Raw genomic sequence first — 20,227 nt, forward strand, 5'->3', positions numbered from 1 at the left:
CTGGTTGCTGCAATACCACTCATAACACATCACTTGATTATGGCTTTACACATCACTTTATATGTTATCTAGACTTCATGGTCTACCAACTGAATATTGAATTTGAACTAGTTATGTTGAAGCAAGTAAAGTTAGACTTTTTTTTTTACAGTATAATGTAATGAAATGAAAGCCTGATACCATATCTATTTAGATTTTTCTAACTTCACTTTTAGTAATTAGTTCATCCTTAGTAAAAAAAAAAAAAAAAATAAAGTCTACATTTGACTGTACATATATAAACAAGTGCAATACAAATGATATAAGCTTACTTTATTGTCTCTTCGATCTAAGCAAAACCGATGTTGATCTACAGCCATTGACCAAATGCATTTCGTTAGATGGGGCGAGCTTGAAAACCATGCATGGACATTAACATTTCCAGGGCCAAACGTCCGTCGGCTGACTGAAACTCTATGAAAAAGAGAAAAGAAATGAAAATATTTAATATGTACAGTTGTATTTATCAATTCATTTGAGTCTGAGACTTCACTACATTGCTAAGTTGACAATTTCTTTGATGTTCCTCAAGTCACAGTCAATAACATGAAAGAAATAATGGTAGATACATTCAAAACCTTAGCTTTGGAAATGTGCATGTTTATAAGGAAGATGTTTTCTTTTTCTTTCAACCAATTATAGTAAAGACACAACTGTGTTCGAATTTAATCCTTTTGTTAGTAATTATTGTTCCTTTATGTTTAGCTAGTAACAATAATGTTTCTAGGCCTTTGTTTCATTTTTTTGAATGAAGTGTTGACAGTAGTAGGATTATTTTATAGCTGGATTTTTGTAGTGGACAACAAGAAACAAGGGAACAATGTTGAAACTGATAAAATCATCATTGCCAGATTAAACGTCTTTAATAAACACTAAGTTACTTTTTAAATCCAGTGAAAATTTCTAGTTAATTGCTAGGAGACTATTTTTGAGTTAATGTTTGGCTTATATTTTAATGTTAATAAAACTTCCATATTTAATCTTCTTCTTTCCTTTCTTTTTTATTGGGGATGGGGGTCGTATAAGATGGTAATGTTAACAACATAAGCTATCAAGTTTTGTTTCATATTTGATCTTGTCATGGTGCCTTGCAAATGACTAGTCAGTGACTGAGAAAGCGTGGTTCTTGTGTGCCCAATGTATGAGTATAGGTGTGTACATGCACACATTGTTTTTTGTTGTTGTATATTGATATGAACATGTTCAATACACATTCATGATAAAAAGGTGAAGAACTTGTGAAACCATGGAATAGATTTAATATACTAGGAATACACATACATAATGAACATAAACTAGTTCAAAGATATACATGATCTTCTTGCAAAGATGATGGAAATTCACTATTTTACTCAAGAATTTTACTCTTGGATATAAAAAAAATCTAATCTTCTCTTCACCAATTCCCACAAAAAAATAAATAAATCTCAAAAATAAAGTCAAAAGAGAAAAAGTGAAACAAAATAAGATTACAATTGAACACAGAATTACAAATATAAAGTAAAAAAATTAGTAAAATGTATTTATTTTAACAATGAGCACACAGTTTAAGAAATTCATTTAAAGACATGAATCTGAGATTCATTAATCTTAGACATGTGTGTATGGGGGTTGGGTATGCACAATGCATATGTGGAAATAAATTTCCTCCAATGCAGCAGTGAAATGTGATATATCTTAATTACTGACACAGAAATAAAATGAACATAAAATATCAAGAAAAAATTATTCAGTCTATATACTTGGCTATATACTATATACATATACAAATGAATATCAACAAAATAACAGGATCTTTTTTTTTTTCAATGGAATTCATAGAATAGTTGTCTAGCTATAGGATAAATTGATTTTACCAAACTCAAGGAATACTATTATAGACAATGTTTATGTGTAGTATTGAGTGCTCACAGATGCATACACACAAAGACATACTCTATTGTACAAACTATGCTCAGTGTTATTATCTGTATCAAATTACTTGGAAACAGACGTACATTACAAAACAAATTTAATCCACCCAGTTAACTAGTGTATCTGATGCTAGGTTTAGTGTTTGCACCTGGGTTGCTTTCATGACATAAAAATACAATCCAGCTCAATGAATAGAGTTAAAGGAATTCTTATTCCTATTTTTAGCAGAGTTAAGAAGAAAACCTCACAAAAGAAACAAATAACAACAACAATAGGAAAAAAGCAAACTAATCCATTTGCAATAGACACAGGAAAATATCATTTTGAAACAAAGTGGATAAAAACAAATGATACTAACCACCATCGTGTACTAATTAAATTTACTATAATTTTATCCACCTATTGCAAAAAAAAAAAAAGAAAGACCCCACAAGATAAAGCACTGATTACAAGCTATCTAAGCCAGTTATTTCAGTTATTTATATACACCAACAGGCTGGTGATGTGCTTATACATTTTTTTTCACAGCTACATGGTTTTAGGGTCAGTCTTACTGTATAGCATGTTGGGAAGGGGTCTTCTGCCAAATCCTCAAGTTAAGTGAATGGAATTTAGTGAAATTTAGATGGAAACTGTGTGGTAACACCTCAGAAGGATCCTTTCTGTTTTGGGTGGAAATAGATTTAATGTGTCACCCAGTGTAACATTGCCACTTGGTCCCTGGAGTGCTTTTAGTGGAGTCCAGTATGTCTGAAAATAACTTCCTCCCTTATCCCCACTAATCTTAGAGGTGTGTCTTTGTGTCCCTCACCCCATATACTGAACAACTGGTGTTAGTTTGTTTACATCCCTGTAACTTAACAGTTCAACATAAGAAACCAATAGAATAAGTACCAGGCTCTAAAAAAATAAGCATTTGGGTTGATCCATTCAACCAAACCCTTCAAGACTGCCTTAGCATGGCTGCAGTCCAATGACTGAAGCAAGATAAAAATACTCCAGCATAAGTTTTATAATAAATCAAATCAAAAAGGGAGCCCCATACATGGGGCAGCCAGCAGCCAAATTTTCTTCAAAGCACACCCTACTGTGTTATAAAGGCAAGGATACAGTGAATAATGTATTCCTTAATACACTGAATAAGAAAGATTGGCTAGTCATAACAGGAATGCTACAGATTATGACAACTGGATCAGGGCAGGCCTGGAGCTAAACAACTACAAATGAAATTTTAAGAAACAAAGCATACCAATTCTCTTATATGAATATTAGTAGCATGAAAGAGTAGCATTGCTCTCAGAGACATGTAGGACGCTACTGATACTTATAGCATAAGTAGTAATTTCCTATTTAAGTGACAATGGGTCCTTTTCATTACTTAAATGACTCATAGAAATAGTTTCTATGAAATAATTCTCATGTGATGATATTAGTTTCATATAAAGTCAAGAATAGATATATGTAAATTATTTCAGTAATGGCTCAGTCAAACTTTATCAAATCCAATGTATTCCTGGGGCTTGTTTTACCAATCTAGAAAAAACAAAAGGTAAGCTGATTGGAGGAGAATGAAGAATGGAACTCTTTCCTACATGAAGATATACTATTCAGTTTCGTGGGCTCATAAAATGAACCTAGCTCTTCAGGCTTAGATAACTGAATGGAGGAATTCAAAGCATGCCATAAGGTGTTTTTGACATATAATTAAAACAGTTATGCTATAGATTTGGGCCAGCTTGCATATATCAGAAGTTTAAGTATTTTTACTGGTGTATTTAAAGAATCACTCTTATTGTTGACTTTTAATGATGAAATAAAACTTCTAAGACTAATGTATAGTAGGTAGAAATAGTTGGAATTTAGCTTAACAGAGACATGGAAGTTTTCGTGTGCAAAGATGGTTATATTATTTCTATTGTCATCAAGGTGGTGAGCTGGCAGAATCATTAGCACACTGGACAAAATGCTTAGTGGTATTTCACCCGTTGCTACATTCTGATTTCAAATTCCACCAAGGTCGACTTTGCCTTTTATCCTTTCAGGGTCAATGAAACACTAGGGTCGATGTAATTGACTAGCCCCCTCTCCAAAATTTCAGGCTTTGTGCCTGTAATAGTAAGACTTGTTTCTAATGTTATCAACAATATTGGAAAGCAATTATCGAAAGTATTAGCAATAATAGAAAGGTCTGCAGTAGAACGGTCTTTACTAGTGAAGATAAGCTGGTAGTACTTTTGAAAAGTCTTGAAGAGATAATTAAATTATCACTTTCATATCTTCTGTAGCTATCACACAAGACAAACAAATGGTAAAGCTGGCTGATGAAGAGTGAAGTACGTTGGATAACAAGAATGATAACAATGGGAAAGTGACAAACAGTAAGGCTTGCTGAAGACTGATGAGAAATAAAGGAGACTTCAATGGTAAGGTTGACTGGTAAATAAAACAGTCAATTCCACAACACAAGTCTATATTTGTGAAATGAATTTATATTAAGTATATTATTTATATTAGTCGGACTGGTGTCCTTATCTTGATTTCACAACACTTTGGCTGTTTTATACTCCAGCCTTCTTCAGGTGTCTTTTGATGAATTCCACTACAACAACCAAGTTCAATACAAATACCTAAAGAGGGTTGGAGCATACAACACCTGAAATGTAGTGAAATCAAGATGAGCATACCAGTCCACCTAATACAAAACTGTATACATAATAAATTTGACACTTGAGACCAAAAAATTCAAGTCAGCTGTGGGCTAAAACTAAATACTTTAAATCATTCAGTCTAATGCTCAATTTACTGTTTTTGATAATCTATTGTCCTGTTATATACAAATCTCCTTTTCTATATCAATTTTCCTTTATATAAATAATACAAGGCTTATCAGTAAGATGTTAGCTTTTTTGAAATAACCATTCTGAAAAAGCTATGTTAAAGGAAATAATATAGACACCTGTGAAAGACCGATTCATATCATCAAAGACTACTGCATTTAGTGGTGTGAAAAGTGGGACATTATGAACTGAGCTATATAAATCAAAAAGCCCGTTGTTTGAAATACTTTTGTATTACACACACACTCACTATTCTATATTCAAGAAGAAACTATATTTTATAATATCATTGCTATAAAACTTAATACAAGTCATGTCTATATCTTATCTCAGATTCCAAGTTCTAGTGATGTTCAATTACACTAGCTAGGCATTGGAACATATGAGAGAGAGGACAGTGAGGAAACTGAGCATGTTAGTAAGGTCCTCTCAGTAACTTGCTACTGAACCAGGTTTGTGACAGAGGTTCAATTCCCATTGAAGTATTTTTACTTAATTTTACTATTTTTGATTTCTGGTTGAAGTTATATTCCTGTAGTGGTTCTCAACAAATGGTTCATGTACCATCAGTGGTCCATCAGAACTTTACCAGTTGATCCTTTGTCCTCTCTCCTATACATTCCAATGCCTACCCAGTTTAAGTGAACATCACTAGAAAATGAAATCTGAGATAAAATGTAGACTTGTCACTAGTAAACTGAGCCTACTCTGTAAGAGATATTCAAGTTTTATAGCAATGATATTATGAGAGAGAGAGAGAGAGAGAGAGAGAGAGAGAGAGAGAGAGAGAGAGAGAGAGATTCTTTCACAGGTGTCTATAGTCTTTCCTTTAGCATAGCCTTTTCAGATTGATTATTTTAAAGAAGTTAACATCTTTCCCAAGTGACCCTTTTCAAATTCTTTGGAAGACCAACATTATGTCTGCCTAGACAGTATAGACATAGCAAATATGTACTAATAGTTTATTTCAATATAATTACACATTACTTAAACAGAAAATTACCAACTTAGATCTGAACCACCATGTATTTATAGTGGATTTATTAATCAAGAAAAAGAATAGAGTTCTACAACATCTGAGCTGATCTAAAGTTTCAGGCAATGATTGCATGAAACTAGCTAAGCTGAAATTGCATCTAGGAAAACTCATGACCACAAAGAAACCTTTACATGGTTGCTCAAAATGCTAGAAATAACTGCCAAGTTTCTGTCAAATCACACTCTACAGTTTTAAATGAGGAGACACAGGATAATATAATCCAAAGTATATTATCTAAAAATGGAGAAGATAGTTATGACGGGAATGCCTTATGTTAAAGATCTGGTTTAGTAAGTGTGAGGTGGGGTTAAATAACATCACTAATAAGCCTAGTCATTATGTAAAAATGTGAATCACTAAAATAATTTTGGAACAGAAGGGTCTTAACAACTTTGTTTAATTTCACCAAAGTATCACACACGCAAAAAAGCCCAGACAAAACACTTTCTTCTTGAAAAAAAAAAAAAAAAAAAAATTACACTCTGCTGTTGAATTAGCATGGATGATTTCTAATCATATTACATTTAATATTTTGAATAAACTTCTAAAAGAAACATATTTCATCTCTACTAAGTTTGAATACAGAAAGCTGAGGTTGCTCTTTATAAATAATAATTAAAAAAATAATAATAAAGTATACAAGAATACTGCTTACATATCTTGTATGGTGTACCAACCAAAATAAGTATCCTTGACTAATTCCAGCAACAGGTTATCTTTCTGATATGCAAGGTCACACTCACCAGCTACTGATCCACTCATTGTCAAACCATTAATTCTTTGCTTGGATTTTGTTATTACTGTTGTAATCACTCAGAGCAATAACAAATTGGCTGACGCTCATTTAATAATATCTCCTACATATTTTACCAAATCATATCTCCGCAAAAGTTTACATGTTTCCAAAGTCTTATTCTGCCAATATTTCACTACCACATGGCATAGACACAAAACTTTCTAACTTAATGAGAAAGAAATACATTTCATTCTTATCTCAACAACATGTTAATAGTACCTAACAAAACCTAAACTACTTTACCAGTTTTATTCCTTAAATTTTAGTTTTCTGTTTCTTTTTTAATGTTAACTTATTGACAGTGTAAAAATGGTAGCTGAAGCTTATTGCACATTTGGGATGTAATTCAATCTAATTTCAGGGTTTAAACAGTGATAATGGAAATAAAATATGAACATTTTTTGGCAGTAATTATTTTTTTAACACCAGCAAATAAGCCTTCAGTAGTTTATTCTGAGCAGGTGATATATGAGCAAGGATTTAAGCAAGGAAGTTGCATCAAAAATAATTTCAGCATTTGAAAACAACTTTTGGAAAACATATTTATGCCTGTGTATTTGTAAAAATAATTGTGCATGTGTGTGCATGTGAGAGAGAGGGAGAATATATTTGTGTGTACATGTATATGTTCTCCTAAAACAAAAACTCATCAAGGATGATAGGAAAAGGGAGAAGGTTACCAATTCATTTTTAAATTAAATAAAAACATATTTGATATATTTAATTAAATATATAATAAATAACATTTCATTAAAATATTTAACTGAATGATAATCATTAAATTGTGATTCTGCAAAATAAAACTAGAAATTAGTTTTTTTTTTAATGTCAATTTCTTCTTATTTTTATCATTATTACTAGTCTTTTGATGTTGTTTTTATTATTAACACTTCTATCTCTACCAATTATCACTCAGGATTCTCCTAATTTCTGTATATCTACAGTGACAGCTCTAGGAACACTCTCTTTCATTAGTTCATTAGATCTCTCTAGTTGGATGACCATCGACAAATTGGCTAAGTCAACCATGACAGAATTTGAATTCAGAACATAAAGACAGACAAAAGGCCACTAAGCATTTTGTTTGGTGTACTAATGGTTCTGTCAGCTCACTGCCTTAATAATAACAATAATCTTTATCTTTATCAATGCTATTGTATACTTGAAGACTGACTGGGTATTTGGATTGATTTATGCCACATTCCTGGGCAATCACATGCATTCAGATTTTCTTCCATGCAGATTCTCTTTAACAAATACTAGTCCTGTTTTCTTCTACTTCCGTAATATGAAGACATTGCAACAACAGAAAAATAGCAAGCCTCTTACAAAAGCCGTCAGATTTATAATCTTACAGTAACTGAGCCTCAGCAAAGTTTACCTCACAATGATTAATAGCAGGAACAACATTTGAAGTTTGTGAGATTTTGTTTCAAAACAAGAACTGTAAACTTCCCTACCCAATACTCATAGCAACAATGTAATATACAAGTATAAACAAAATTTCTTGCATGCATTCTCTTCATAAACAAAGTCTTTTGTTTAATAAAGTACAACAGCTATTAGGTATACTGTTACCATAGTGACTAGATGTTTACTTTTGGTTCAACTAGTTTGGCCTCTGGTTTAATGAACAACTCAGTCTGTTGTTTTACATAATTGTTTTTATAGCAAGGATAATATAGTCAATACTGATGAGAGAGGGGGGGGGGAGAGACAGTGAGAGATAATTGAATTTGAACTGAAAACAACAAGAAAATAAAATCAAAGAAAAAGAAATCTGAAATAAAAATTCTAGTTTCAGTAAACATAAAACTGTGATTTAGAAAATAAACTGTTTCTTTTGTAATTTTGTCAACCAGCAGTTGCTTTAAACATCTAGTAAATTGATATCAAAATATAAAACAGAATAGAAATATCGATTTTAGAAATTTTATAAATTTGTTTCCACTTTTTTTAATGTTAAAAGAGAAAAAAAATGAAAATATAGAAAACCAAGAAGAAAAAAAGAATTCCAAATAAACCTAGTTGCGAACAAATGCTGGAATATTCATGAAGTAAGTAGAAGGCAAATCACTTAATTATGTCAAGGTGTTAGCTATAGATATAAAGTGCAAATAGAGAGTAATTTAGAAATTATAACATTTGTTGAGTTTATATGTGAAGGGAAAATCTAACTTGCAAGCCTACAAAACAAACCACTAATGGTTACAGTTAATCTCATAATCATTTTTCATAACTCAGTTATTTTATACTAATCTATAAAAGAAAGACAAAAGAAGTTTCACCCTTGAAAAAAATGAATATTTGATTTAATGAAGGGTTTATTAAACTGTAGATAAATGAGTACTAAATAATGATAATACATTACAAAAGGCACACAAAATAGCACTTTAAGTAATAAACTAAAGTTCTGAGAAAGTACATTTGTGGATAAGTTTGTAAATATATTTACACGAGTGTTCACCAAATGTAAATTTATTTATAAACTTATCCATTTTAAGCAAGGGTTTGATATAACACCAAAGACAGTAAACAATAGAGACAGCGATATATATAATACATAAGATAGTAAATAGCAATAATAATGTTTCCATGTTAAGACATGAAGCCTAAGATTTCTCTTCCTAAAAGAGAAATGGCATGTTGCCATAGTTACATTTTTGTCAGAAAAATTAGCAGTATATTTGAAATGAAACAACTCCAGCTAGGAGTTGAACCAGGAATTGTCAACAGCACTTGTATTTTCCAATGCAGAATACAACAAACTAACAGTTTCTTAATTAAACCTGGGCTTGTGGTCAATAGGGTTAATATTTTTGTCTCAGGAACACTATAACTAGAATGTTATTAAATTAGCAGATGCAGAAAATGCATATTTTTGACAATTTTTTTTTTTTCAAGAGAACAATATCACTGACCACAATAACCTAAGCTTACAAATGGTTCAGATACTATAGCAGACATAAAAGATAAGACTTGCCCCAGTGAGATTTGAAATCGGAACTTAGAGGTACTTTCCTAACACAAATCTGTGAAAGTTCAATTTCGATTTAGTTAAGACACTTGACACCCACTTCACTTATAATATTTCCTAGAAAAGATTTAACAGAATTTGCTTGCCAATAATGACTGAGATCACAATAATAATAAACTGTATTTCTATCTTGTCATTTTTTTAGTTAATGTGTGTTCTGCTCCAGCAAACCAATCAAATATTTGGCAGTAATTTATATGTCCAGCATCCCAGTGGCTGGACTCAAACCATTTAACTTGTATTATTGCCACAGAATATTCCTATCCTTATTGTGAAGTACCTTAAATTATGGGACTTAATATATGTGATTTCCATTAGCACTTTCTTTTAAAAGAAGGGTGCATAGCTTACTTAACTGTACATTACTGATAGTCATTTTATTTGAGTATCCAATGGATAAAATGGCAGCTGCAAACAAACCAAGAAGATAAGACATTGGCATGCTAGCTGATGGGTTTTGGATTAAAATTTACTGCAGAGTTTTGGGTTTTTTGAATAACAGTAATCCGTTTAACTGCTGGGAATACATACCAAATCTTTTAGGAATGTCATCCTAAAATAAAGTAGATTAATCTCTCATTTACTTCAGATCTTTGGGGAAATTTATCATGACATCAACAACAGATGAACTTAGGACAATCAAACAGTCTGAGATTTTACCAAGGACAGTATGAAGACTACTTCCTTACCAACTGCACTATTCACCAATAAGTTATTATATAATTATCATTTGTTTCTTAGTCATAATACACTACACATTTTTTTTTATTTCATGGAACAAATATATTGATTTGTTGACTGCCCTAATATTAGACATCTCCCAACCTCTATTGAGATAAAAGGTTAGGTGTAATCAAATGTAAATAGCGAGGGTTCTAAACTAAGTACCATAAATTATTTGGCTTGACTTTATACATTTTATTATTAAACACATTAACTGCTAGACAACAGACAACTAATCAATCCTTTTTACTATGTACTAACAGTATTTAATGTATTAACATACGGGATGCCATCTGCTACTAACAGCATGAGATGTTACACTTCACTAACAGTATAATGATGTAGCAATACAGGGAAATGAAAACACCAACAGCATTTTCTAATGCAACAAAACATGAAATACGATGTTTGACACGTGACTTAGGTGGAGGCACGTTGGACTCACAATCATAAGATTGTGGCTTTGATCCTTGGACTGGGTGATCTATTGTGTTCTTGAGCAAAACACTTTATTTCACATTGCTCCAGTCCAGGGTTAGCCTGGAGAAGGATGGGCTCTGCCAGGCTTTCTTGCTCTGGATACACTGCATGGCTGCAGTGCCCCAATGACCACCAAAGGGTTAAGGGACTTGTCAACATAACAACATGTCAGATATTCAAATGTGACTAATGATTTATATTGTAATCACTCATGGGATGCAATAACCTCTCTATATATATATATTCCTTTCGGCTACAGGCACTAGGCCTGAAATTTTGGAGGATGGGGATAGTCATTTACATTGACTCCAGTGCTCAAATGGTACTCTAATATATATCATAATAACTCAATAAATAATGTACCATTAAGAGTATATCAAATATCAGGTCTACTATAAAATAACTAATATTATAAAATACACTACCTAGTATGGTGAGATGTCACTAGTGATATTTCACATCAATGCAATAACCTCAAACTAACAGTATATCATTTAATATTAACACTCCTTAATATTCTTAATAGTAAAGCTGGAACTCATTTCTCTGATTTAATTTGTAAATAAACTACAAAAAAAAAAATTTTTTAAAAACATCTTTAAAATTTAATAATACAAATTTAAAATAGCAAAACACAATATATATATATATATCTGTGTATATACATATATCATGAAAAACTTCAAAATCAACCTGAGAAAACAAATAAACAAAATAGATTAATTGGAACAATAAAGAAGACAAACTGAGTATAATGTTAAACATTAAAAATATATGACATTAAGAAAAGAGACAGTGAATAGTGAGATGGCATGCATGGCATTAGAGCCGAGAAGCAGCAGACTGGAATACCAATACAACATGCAAATATTCTAATTATATTATATAAATAAAAAAAAACTGGAAAAGAAAAACAATCATTACACACACACACACATGCATATGTACCTGTGAATACATACATACATACATATTTATGTATTCACATATGCATATGTATGAATGTGCTTCTGAATATATACACACGTACGTATGTACTTCTTTTATTGGTTTTAGTGACTGGACTGTGACTATGTTGAGGCACCACCTTCAAAAGCGGAGTCTGTTATATTGACTTCGATAGCCGACTCACAAAATGAAAGTTGACCTGGATAGAGTATGGACTCAGACTGTAAAGGGGTATAACCATATATCACAAAGTATTTTGACTGATGCTCTATCAATTTGGTCAAACTATACACATACATATTTATTTATATAATTATTGTTTGGAATTAATGCCAATTGTTTCATATTACCAATACATATTGTATGTGTGTGTGTGTGTGTAGACACACACTTTATATGTTGGTTGATAAGGATACCAGTGGTTTCATATGGAGAGAAATCTCTCAACAATTTTCAAGTCAACCTTATGGGAAGGCTGGTACCCATCTTCATCTTGGATGAGAATGCACAAAGCTACATGAGACTGTATGATATTTATGAATAATTAAATAAATATATTGATCATGTGAGGTAACTTATATGAAAATTGTGTGTGTGTGTGGAGGCACATGGCTTAGTGGTTAAGGTGCTGGACTCATGATCGTAAGATTGTGGTTTCAATTAATGGACCAGGTGACCTGTTGTGTTCTTGAGCAAAACACTTCATTTCACGTTGCTCCAGTCCACTCAGTTGTAGAAATAAGTTTAGCCTGGAGAGGGATGGGCTCTACTAAGCTTTCTCATCCAAGATAAATTGCATGGTTGCAGTACCCAAACGACCCCGAAGGGGTTAAGGGACTTATGTAGATTTATCTTTATAAATACCATTTTTTTAATGGCTGTACCAACAATAACACTTTACACAGATTGAAGATTATCACTGATATATATATATATATATATATATATATATATATATATATTAGGCGCAAGAGTGGCTGTGTGGTAAGTAGCTTGCTTACCAACCACACGGTTCTGGGTTCAGTCCCACTGCGTGGCACCTTGGGCAAGTGTCTTCTACTATAGCCTCGGGCCGACCAAAGCCTTGTGAGAGAATTTGGTAGACGGAAACTGAAAGAAGCCTGTCATATATATGTATGTATATGTGTGTGTGTGTGTGTGTGTGTGTGTGTGTGTGTGTGTGTGTATGTTTGTGTGTCTGTGTTTGTCCCCCCAACATCGCTTGACAACCGATGGTGGTGTGTTTACGTCCCCGTAACTTAGCGGTTCGGCAAAAGAGACTGATAGAATAAGTACTAGGCATCCAAAGAATAAGTCCTGGGGTCGATTTGCTCGACTAAAGGCAGTGCTCCAGCATGGCCACAGTCAAATGACTGAAACAAGTAAAAGAGTATATATATCAGTAATCTGAAATCACTGGCATCAATTTCATAGGTAATTGAAATAATTCCACTTTACAGACACACTATTGAGCATACCTTCTTTAGTCCATTATCTCTCTCACGCACATATATATATATATATTTTGTGTGTGTGTGTGTGTATGTGTGTGTGTGTGTGTATGTGTGTGTGTGTGTGTGTGTGTATGTGTGTATGTGTGTGTGTGTGTGTGTGCACGTGACAACTTTTTATTTTTTAAGCAAAGTGCTTTTGAGCAGACATATAAAAGTGGATAAAGATTGTGCGTCTGCATATGAAACAAAAAACACTATTTAAAAATGTACATATTTACCAGTATAAATACTAGTTTACTTACTACTACAGTAAATATATAAATAACTAGAATTTCAATTTAATTATACATACAGACACACACATACACACATTCATAGATACAGACATATCACCTTTCTGAAGAGTAAAAGAAACAAACAATATATAAATTTATATTGGAATCTCAAAGACAATAGATTAGTAGCTGTCAACATTACAAATCTAATAATAATTATTTCTAAATAATGACTATGTCATTAGCATGAGACTATGTACTTGTGAAGAAAGATCAGTCAGTCAGACTGATCCTAGTATTTGACTGGTAACTATCTTTGTCAACTACAGTGGGATTTGAACTCACAATATTGAGACACAAAGGTGATGAGCTGACAGAAGCGTTAGCATGCCGGGCGAAATGCTTAGCGGTATTTCGTCTGTCTTTACGTTTTGAGTTCAAATTCAACCAAGGTTGACTCTGCCTTTCATCCTTTCAGGATCGATATATTAAGTACCAGTTGCATACTGGAGTCAATCTAATTGACTAGCCCCCCCTCCCCAAAAATTTTGGGCCTTGTGCCTAGAGTAGAAAAGAATATTGAGAGACAAAACTAAATACCACGAGGCATCTTGTTCACTATTCTATCAATTCTAATATAAAAGAGGCAGTAATATAATAGAGCTAGTTTCACTGAGGTTAACTTTGCTGTTCATCATTTCAGAGTCGATTAAAAAAACGTACCAGCCGAGCACTGGGGTTGATGCAATCATTTTACCATCATAATCATTATCATTTAACATCTGTTGTCCATGCTGGCATATGTTGGACAATTTGACTGGGCTGGCATGCTTGGAAGGCTGTGCCAGGCTCCAGTCTGATTTGGCATGGTTTTCTACAGCTGGATGTCCTTCCTAACGCCAACCACTCCGAGAGTGTAATGGGTGCTTTTATATGCCACTGGCATGGGTGCCATTTGCATGACACTGGTATCTGCCTCGACTGCAATTTTGCTTGGATTGATGGGTCTTCTTCTCAAGCACGATATAAGGCCCAACACTCGAAAGGAACTCAGCCACTTTGCCTCCATGAGGTCCAATGCTCTAAAGGAACTCACCCACTTTGCTTCTGTCAGGCCCAATGCTCGAAAGGAACTCAACCACTTTGCCTCTGTGAAGCCCAACCACTCCCCCAAAATTACTGGCATTGTGCCAAAATTTGAAACTAATATTGTAAAGCCAGTTTAGTTGTCTATAATCCTCCCTCTAATTTGACCATGCATTTGGCTAAAAGAAATCAGTTTTATTTTCTGAACTGGCTGTTATAACAAATGGCAATAGTTCGCATTATTGAGTCTGAACCGTGTCTGTCATGAATCATTCTGTAATTCACCCATCTGGGCGAGAGCATTTAAGATAAATACCAGTAAGATATTGTGCTTAATTTAAAATTCCTATATTAGTTCTAAACTTGCTAACCTAAAGAGTATTCAAGGAAATTACCTTACTCGACAGTATTTTTATCTTTTAAAATACATAGTTCTAATCTTCAATAAATTTATACCAATCTATACATAATTACTAGTTAGATACAAAAAAAAAAAAAATTCTTATAAATATAGGTCAGGGTTGAAATATGAATTAGAATTATTTATAGACAAATTAATCGACCAAACTAATGTATTTAGTGCTGTGAAACAAAAGTAGGTTCTTTTTTACTCTTATTTTTTTAAGAAATTAGTCAGCCAACCAAACTACTAAATGTAATGTATATGTAGTGATATCAGAAATTTTCCCATGTAAGTTTTGTTGAGTCAAAACAGGGGACTTTGGAATGAAATCTTGAGAGAAGTTAGAATTAGAGACAAAAAATTAAATAGTACAGTTTATAAAATAAAGGAGTTGATGTTATTTTGTTAGCAAAGTTAGAAGCTGCTACTGCAAACTCTAGTAGAACAGAAAAGATAGTGAAGTAGTTCAGTTTTAGTGGAAAGTGGTTGAGTGTATATACAAATAGTTAAATTTGAACAAGGCAATGTGAGAGAGAGAGAGAGAGAGAGAGAGAGAGAAGGAGAAGGGGAAAGTTTTAACCAGATCAACAGAAAGTTGTTCTTTTTTTTCATACATTACAAAGAGTTTAAGCCAGAGAATAGTCTTGATCAGCAGTATATTCATTTATCGAGAGTGGAAAAGTTATGCAATACGGTATAAACTGAACAGATGAGAGGTTTATGCAATATTTAGTCAGAAATGAATAATTGGCAAGAACAAATGAAATTAAAGATTTAAAATTATGTAAGTGCTACCCTGACTAAAACAAACATTAATTGTGGAGCTATGTAGAAGAATAAATAGAATAATTAAGTTTGAAATAACAGATTGATTTGTGAATCCATTGATATTGTGAAAATAATTGGACACTAAAACAAAATATCAATGTAGCAGACTAATTAGAATAGCTGATTAAATCAATTTGGCTGGATAATCAATCGCATACAAATTATTATGGATATTCAAGATTTTCTATGTACTAAAACATTTTTCTACTTTTGTAATCTTTCTCAGCTTAATCTTGAGAAAAACATGATGATAGCTGCAGGACAAATGGAGAGAGCTTGTTCAAAGATAAAACAAACTCACAACTAATAAATGGATGTCTTGGTAATTTACCCATCCATGATACTCTTCATTTTGAATAATACAGAATTACAATAATCTTTCAAATTCTATCATTACTGTGAAGCTCCACACTCTATAATGTAATGTTAAAATATCCAAAACAATTTTAGTGTGGTTAGAATAATATAAACATCAGTAGAAAGAAGTGAACTGATAATTTATCACTGCCATAAGGTAGAACAATGAATAAAAAAAGAAAAAAATATATAATTCATTCAGTCAAGCAAATTGGTCCATGCAAGCTAAACTGCATCAAAAAAGATATTTCATTATTTAGTACTTAGCAGAAATAAATGGTTATAAAGTAAAACTTTGGAGGGCATAAGGAAACATTCTGGAATGTCAAACATTTTTCATGACAAAAAGTCTTGCCATACTCACTGCACTTGTGAAATCAAGGAATTTCTCCTGCATGGGGAAAACAAAAGTTTCTAATGAAAAACCAAGATCAAACTGATATTCCAAAAGTCTGTATTAAAATGAACAAATGTTCACTCAAGTTTTCTTAAGATAAACAGCTCCTTTGAATGATAACATACTTACCCCCAATTTAAGTTGTGCAACACAGGGGATTGAACACACAGATTTGTGAGTGCAAAATGAAATAAATAAATAAATAAATAAATAAAATGGAGGTGAGAAAAAAAAGCGGGAAAAAAAAGACCAATAATGTGATGATGTCTTGAGAAATAAAGTGGTGCTCAGATATATTGCCAAAGTGTTTTTTGGTAAGTCCATCACTTGTGTTTGGCAGATTGAGTTTGAAAATGAGATACTTACTGGGTAGTGGGGTCTGAAATGGCATCGGATAAGGCATCAAACTCATCAATTGGCTCCAGAAGGGCATCTTCATACAGGTTGAAACTGCTCAGCGTATGGATGATACTAGAGAAGGAACAGACAAGACACCGCACATGGTACAATAGGTAAGAACCTATTAAAATGGAAGTAAGTGGGGGGCAAGATAACGCCCAACACTGGTTGCAGTTTGGAAATAAAGGAGATGCTGTTTAATCTGCTGTCTCAAACTTAGAAGTTGTTTATCTACTGTTAGTTTTTCTAAAAGGAACTATCAGTTAGTATTATTTAGAATTTAGAAGCTACCAGTTTTCTCAAACATACAAATTAATTTAAATGACTATACTTCTTAACAAAAAAAAAAGTCTACGCTAGGAGCTTAGTTATATGTTCAATCACAAGGTTTTTTGAAATGCCAATTCTCTCTGATGATCAAAATTCCACAAAACAGTTGTAGCATAACCAGAACAAATAAACAAATAAAATGCTCAGTAAATTCCACAAGCCAGCAAGGGAGCTTCTATATGATTGCCCAACCTGCAAGAGATAGTAGCCAAATTTCCCTTAAATCACACATTACCATCCTAAGCACAGAAGGATAATGTGGTCCTAGATACAGGTAAAGATAGGATACATGGCTTTTATCATAGTTCTGTTGGGTTGTGACTGATTTGAGGCTAAACAATGACAACTATGAATGCCAGCAAAATTATAAAAGATATTTGCCAATTCTCATATTTCCCTAGCAAATATCCACACTTCATATAAGTCTTTTGAACATCAGAAGTAATTGACAATAATAGTAGCATGAAAAATGTACAGACAATATTACTACTAGATCCAAATAATGAAAAATTAACATCCCAATGAGACTAAGAATTTGATATTCATTTTGGTTGAAATCTCCAGTGGTTGCACTATATGAAAGAAGTATGCAAAAGAATATATCTATATATTTTAGCCAACACTGTTTATAATAGATAGATGCAAACACCTTGTCTTTATATGTATTATTTTCATACACAGAAAAAGAGGGATTAACCAGACTTGTGTTGGGATTTCACCAGTAACCAAGTACCCTTCTTAACTGTTCATGGAAACACTGTTTATAAATTCACTATTACTAAGAGCTTCAGTCAACTGGATAGACTGATTAACTTATATAGGAAATATATTCCTAAATCCATATGCAACTTTTGCAAGTTGCCTTGTACTTTTCTTAAACTGGTAATATTTCTTACGACATTAAATCCCAGTCAAACAACTTTTACATATTTGCTTACTATTCCCATAGAGAAAGTAATAGCTAATCCCATCAATATTTCTTGGGTAGATTTCAACTTTAAAGAAATGAACACATAAAATTATTCCTTTTGGTGAAATCAACCAAAACACTTTAAAGATATCTAACTTTTTGATTGCTGGATGAAGAAGCAATTTAATAATAAAATTCTAAAGTTATTGTTTTGACTACATATGCTACTGTTAGTATTAATCTAATTTAAAGTCTAATTTAAGCCAATAGTTTCAGCAATAACAATGTAATCTACAAGCAGAATAAGATTTTTAAAATAATTATCTATGGCTATGATGATGATTATGTCCAACCCATGACAGTATGGAAAACAGATGTTAAATGATAATGATAATGGTAAAATATTAAAAGTTTATTGTAAAATGATTAAACAACTAATGCAGTAATGTATTTTGATAGTGATTAATACAGCTTTGCAACAGCCACTTCTCACAGACCATGTTTATTGTAATTAACCATTTATCCCAGACTTGTGTATTAACCATGCGATTCCTGACATGATCTCACAAATGGTCAACTTGGACAAGTGTCTTTCATTGAAACTTCAAGTCAACTAATACCTTCTGAGTGGAATATGGCAGTGCTCCGCAACCTTTTTTCACTCATGGTACACTTATACTCTTTTCAAAATTTGGGAGCTGAACTAAAAATATAACTAAAAGTATATGAAAAAAATTATATTCAGGTTACACTGTGGCACACCTAGCACCATCTCATGGAACACCAGTGTGCTGTTGCATACCGGTTGCAGAGCATTGGAATATGGCAGACTATCATGTGCATGATGTTTGTGTGTGCATGTGTATCCATCCACATTTACAGGTGTAAAACCGATGTTGTGTCAAACAACACAAATTAGGAGTTTAATAAAAATATGGATCAATAAATTGAATACCAGGCTTCAATAAGTACCAGAACTGATCTGCATTGAGTTAAACTTTTGAAGATAGTGTCCCAAAATGGCTGCAGCCAGTAAAATGACAGACTGGGTAATGATGCCTCTATTTTTTAATGATTGACTTATAGGAAGACAGCATTATCCTCTACAGCATGCCTTTTCCATTTCTCTTCATTCAACAATAAACAATGCAGTAAACAATCGTTTACTCCCAAGTGTCCTATTATATATACATTGCTTATCTTATAAGATAAACAAGTGTGAAACTGAATATGTTCTTAGCGACAAACACATACGGAGCAGTGTATGAAGTCACAGATTTAAAAAAAGCCCCCCCCCTTCCCATCCCACCAAAAAAGAAAAAAAAAAAAAAAAGCAAAAACATGAATACTGCTTTCATAATCCTAAAAGGGGTGAGAACATAGCTAAACTGTTGGTTTTTTTGCTACTTCAAAATAGCATCAATGTCAGGAACTTCAATTTATTTATTTTCTTTTTCCATTTTGCTCTCTCTTTTTTTTATATTAATTTTACAATGTGGATACAATGAGTCATGTCTAGATTCTACTGTAATTACCATTAACTCATTGCTTCTGATGATTATTTAACAAGACAGTCTGTTTTTAATCTAAGAAATCAAGTATAGTTGTTTGTAATTCCATTTTTGTCAGCTACAGTGTCATAAAATGTATATCCCTGTCTTTGCTTGAAATATTACTCTGGGTGCCTTTTTTTTCTTTTATTTAGCTCATTTAAGTGAAGATAGTCAAGTGGCATGAATGAATATCAACATACATAATCATTACCTCCCAAGTTATACCACAGTCATAGACGTAAATGTAACAGACTATGTTTAACCTAAGATACAAATGTTACTCTATTATTTTATTCCAGAATAAAATTTTATCACAAGATTCTCCACCTCAGTTCTCAGAATCTTATGAATAAACTTCATTTGAAACTTTAATAAAAGTCTTAAACCAATTACCAGATCACTAATAAAGGCTAAAATAATTG

The 20,227-nt window shown here is 32.5% G+C and overlaps 1 protein-coding gene and 1 long non-coding RNA gene across 51 annotated transcripts in view; both read right to left on the reverse strand.

The window, feature by feature from the left end:
* The window catches only part of LOC106875150 (FERM domain-containing protein 4A), a 363,595-nt gene that overhangs the window by 88,547 nt on the left and 254,821 nt on the right, over positions 1–20,227 (reverse strand). For 15 of the 50 annotated variants that reach the window (XM_089347864.1, XM_089347865.1, XM_089347856.1 and 12 more), the window contains one exon: positions 312–453. In XM_089347864.1, coding sequence (XP_089203990.1) covers positions 312–453 — 142 coding nt within the window. Of the gene's footprint in view, positions 1–311; positions 454–16,580; positions 16,608–16,979; positions 17,085–20,227 lie in introns of all 50 variants that reach the window. The other 35 variants (XM_089347860.1, XM_089347849.1, XM_089347851.1 and 32 more) reach the window with 3 other exon arrangements.
* On the reverse strand, positions 1,033–6,321 carry LOC149137250 (uncharacterized). The gene is made up of 2 exons (XR_016240773.1): positions 5,731–6,321; positions 1,033–4,909 (listed from the first exon to the last, which is right to left on the reverse strand). It is a non-coding gene; the product is annotated as an uncharacterized LOC149137250 (long non-coding RNA).

This window comes from Octopus bimaculoides, chromosome 2, assembly GCF_046866305.1.
Source record: "Octopus bimaculoides isolate indiv1 chromosome 2, ASM4686630v1, whole genome shotgun sequence".
Taxonomy (NCBI): Eukaryota; Metazoa; Mollusca; class Cephalopoda; order Octopoda; family Octopodidae; genus Octopus; species Octopus bimaculoides.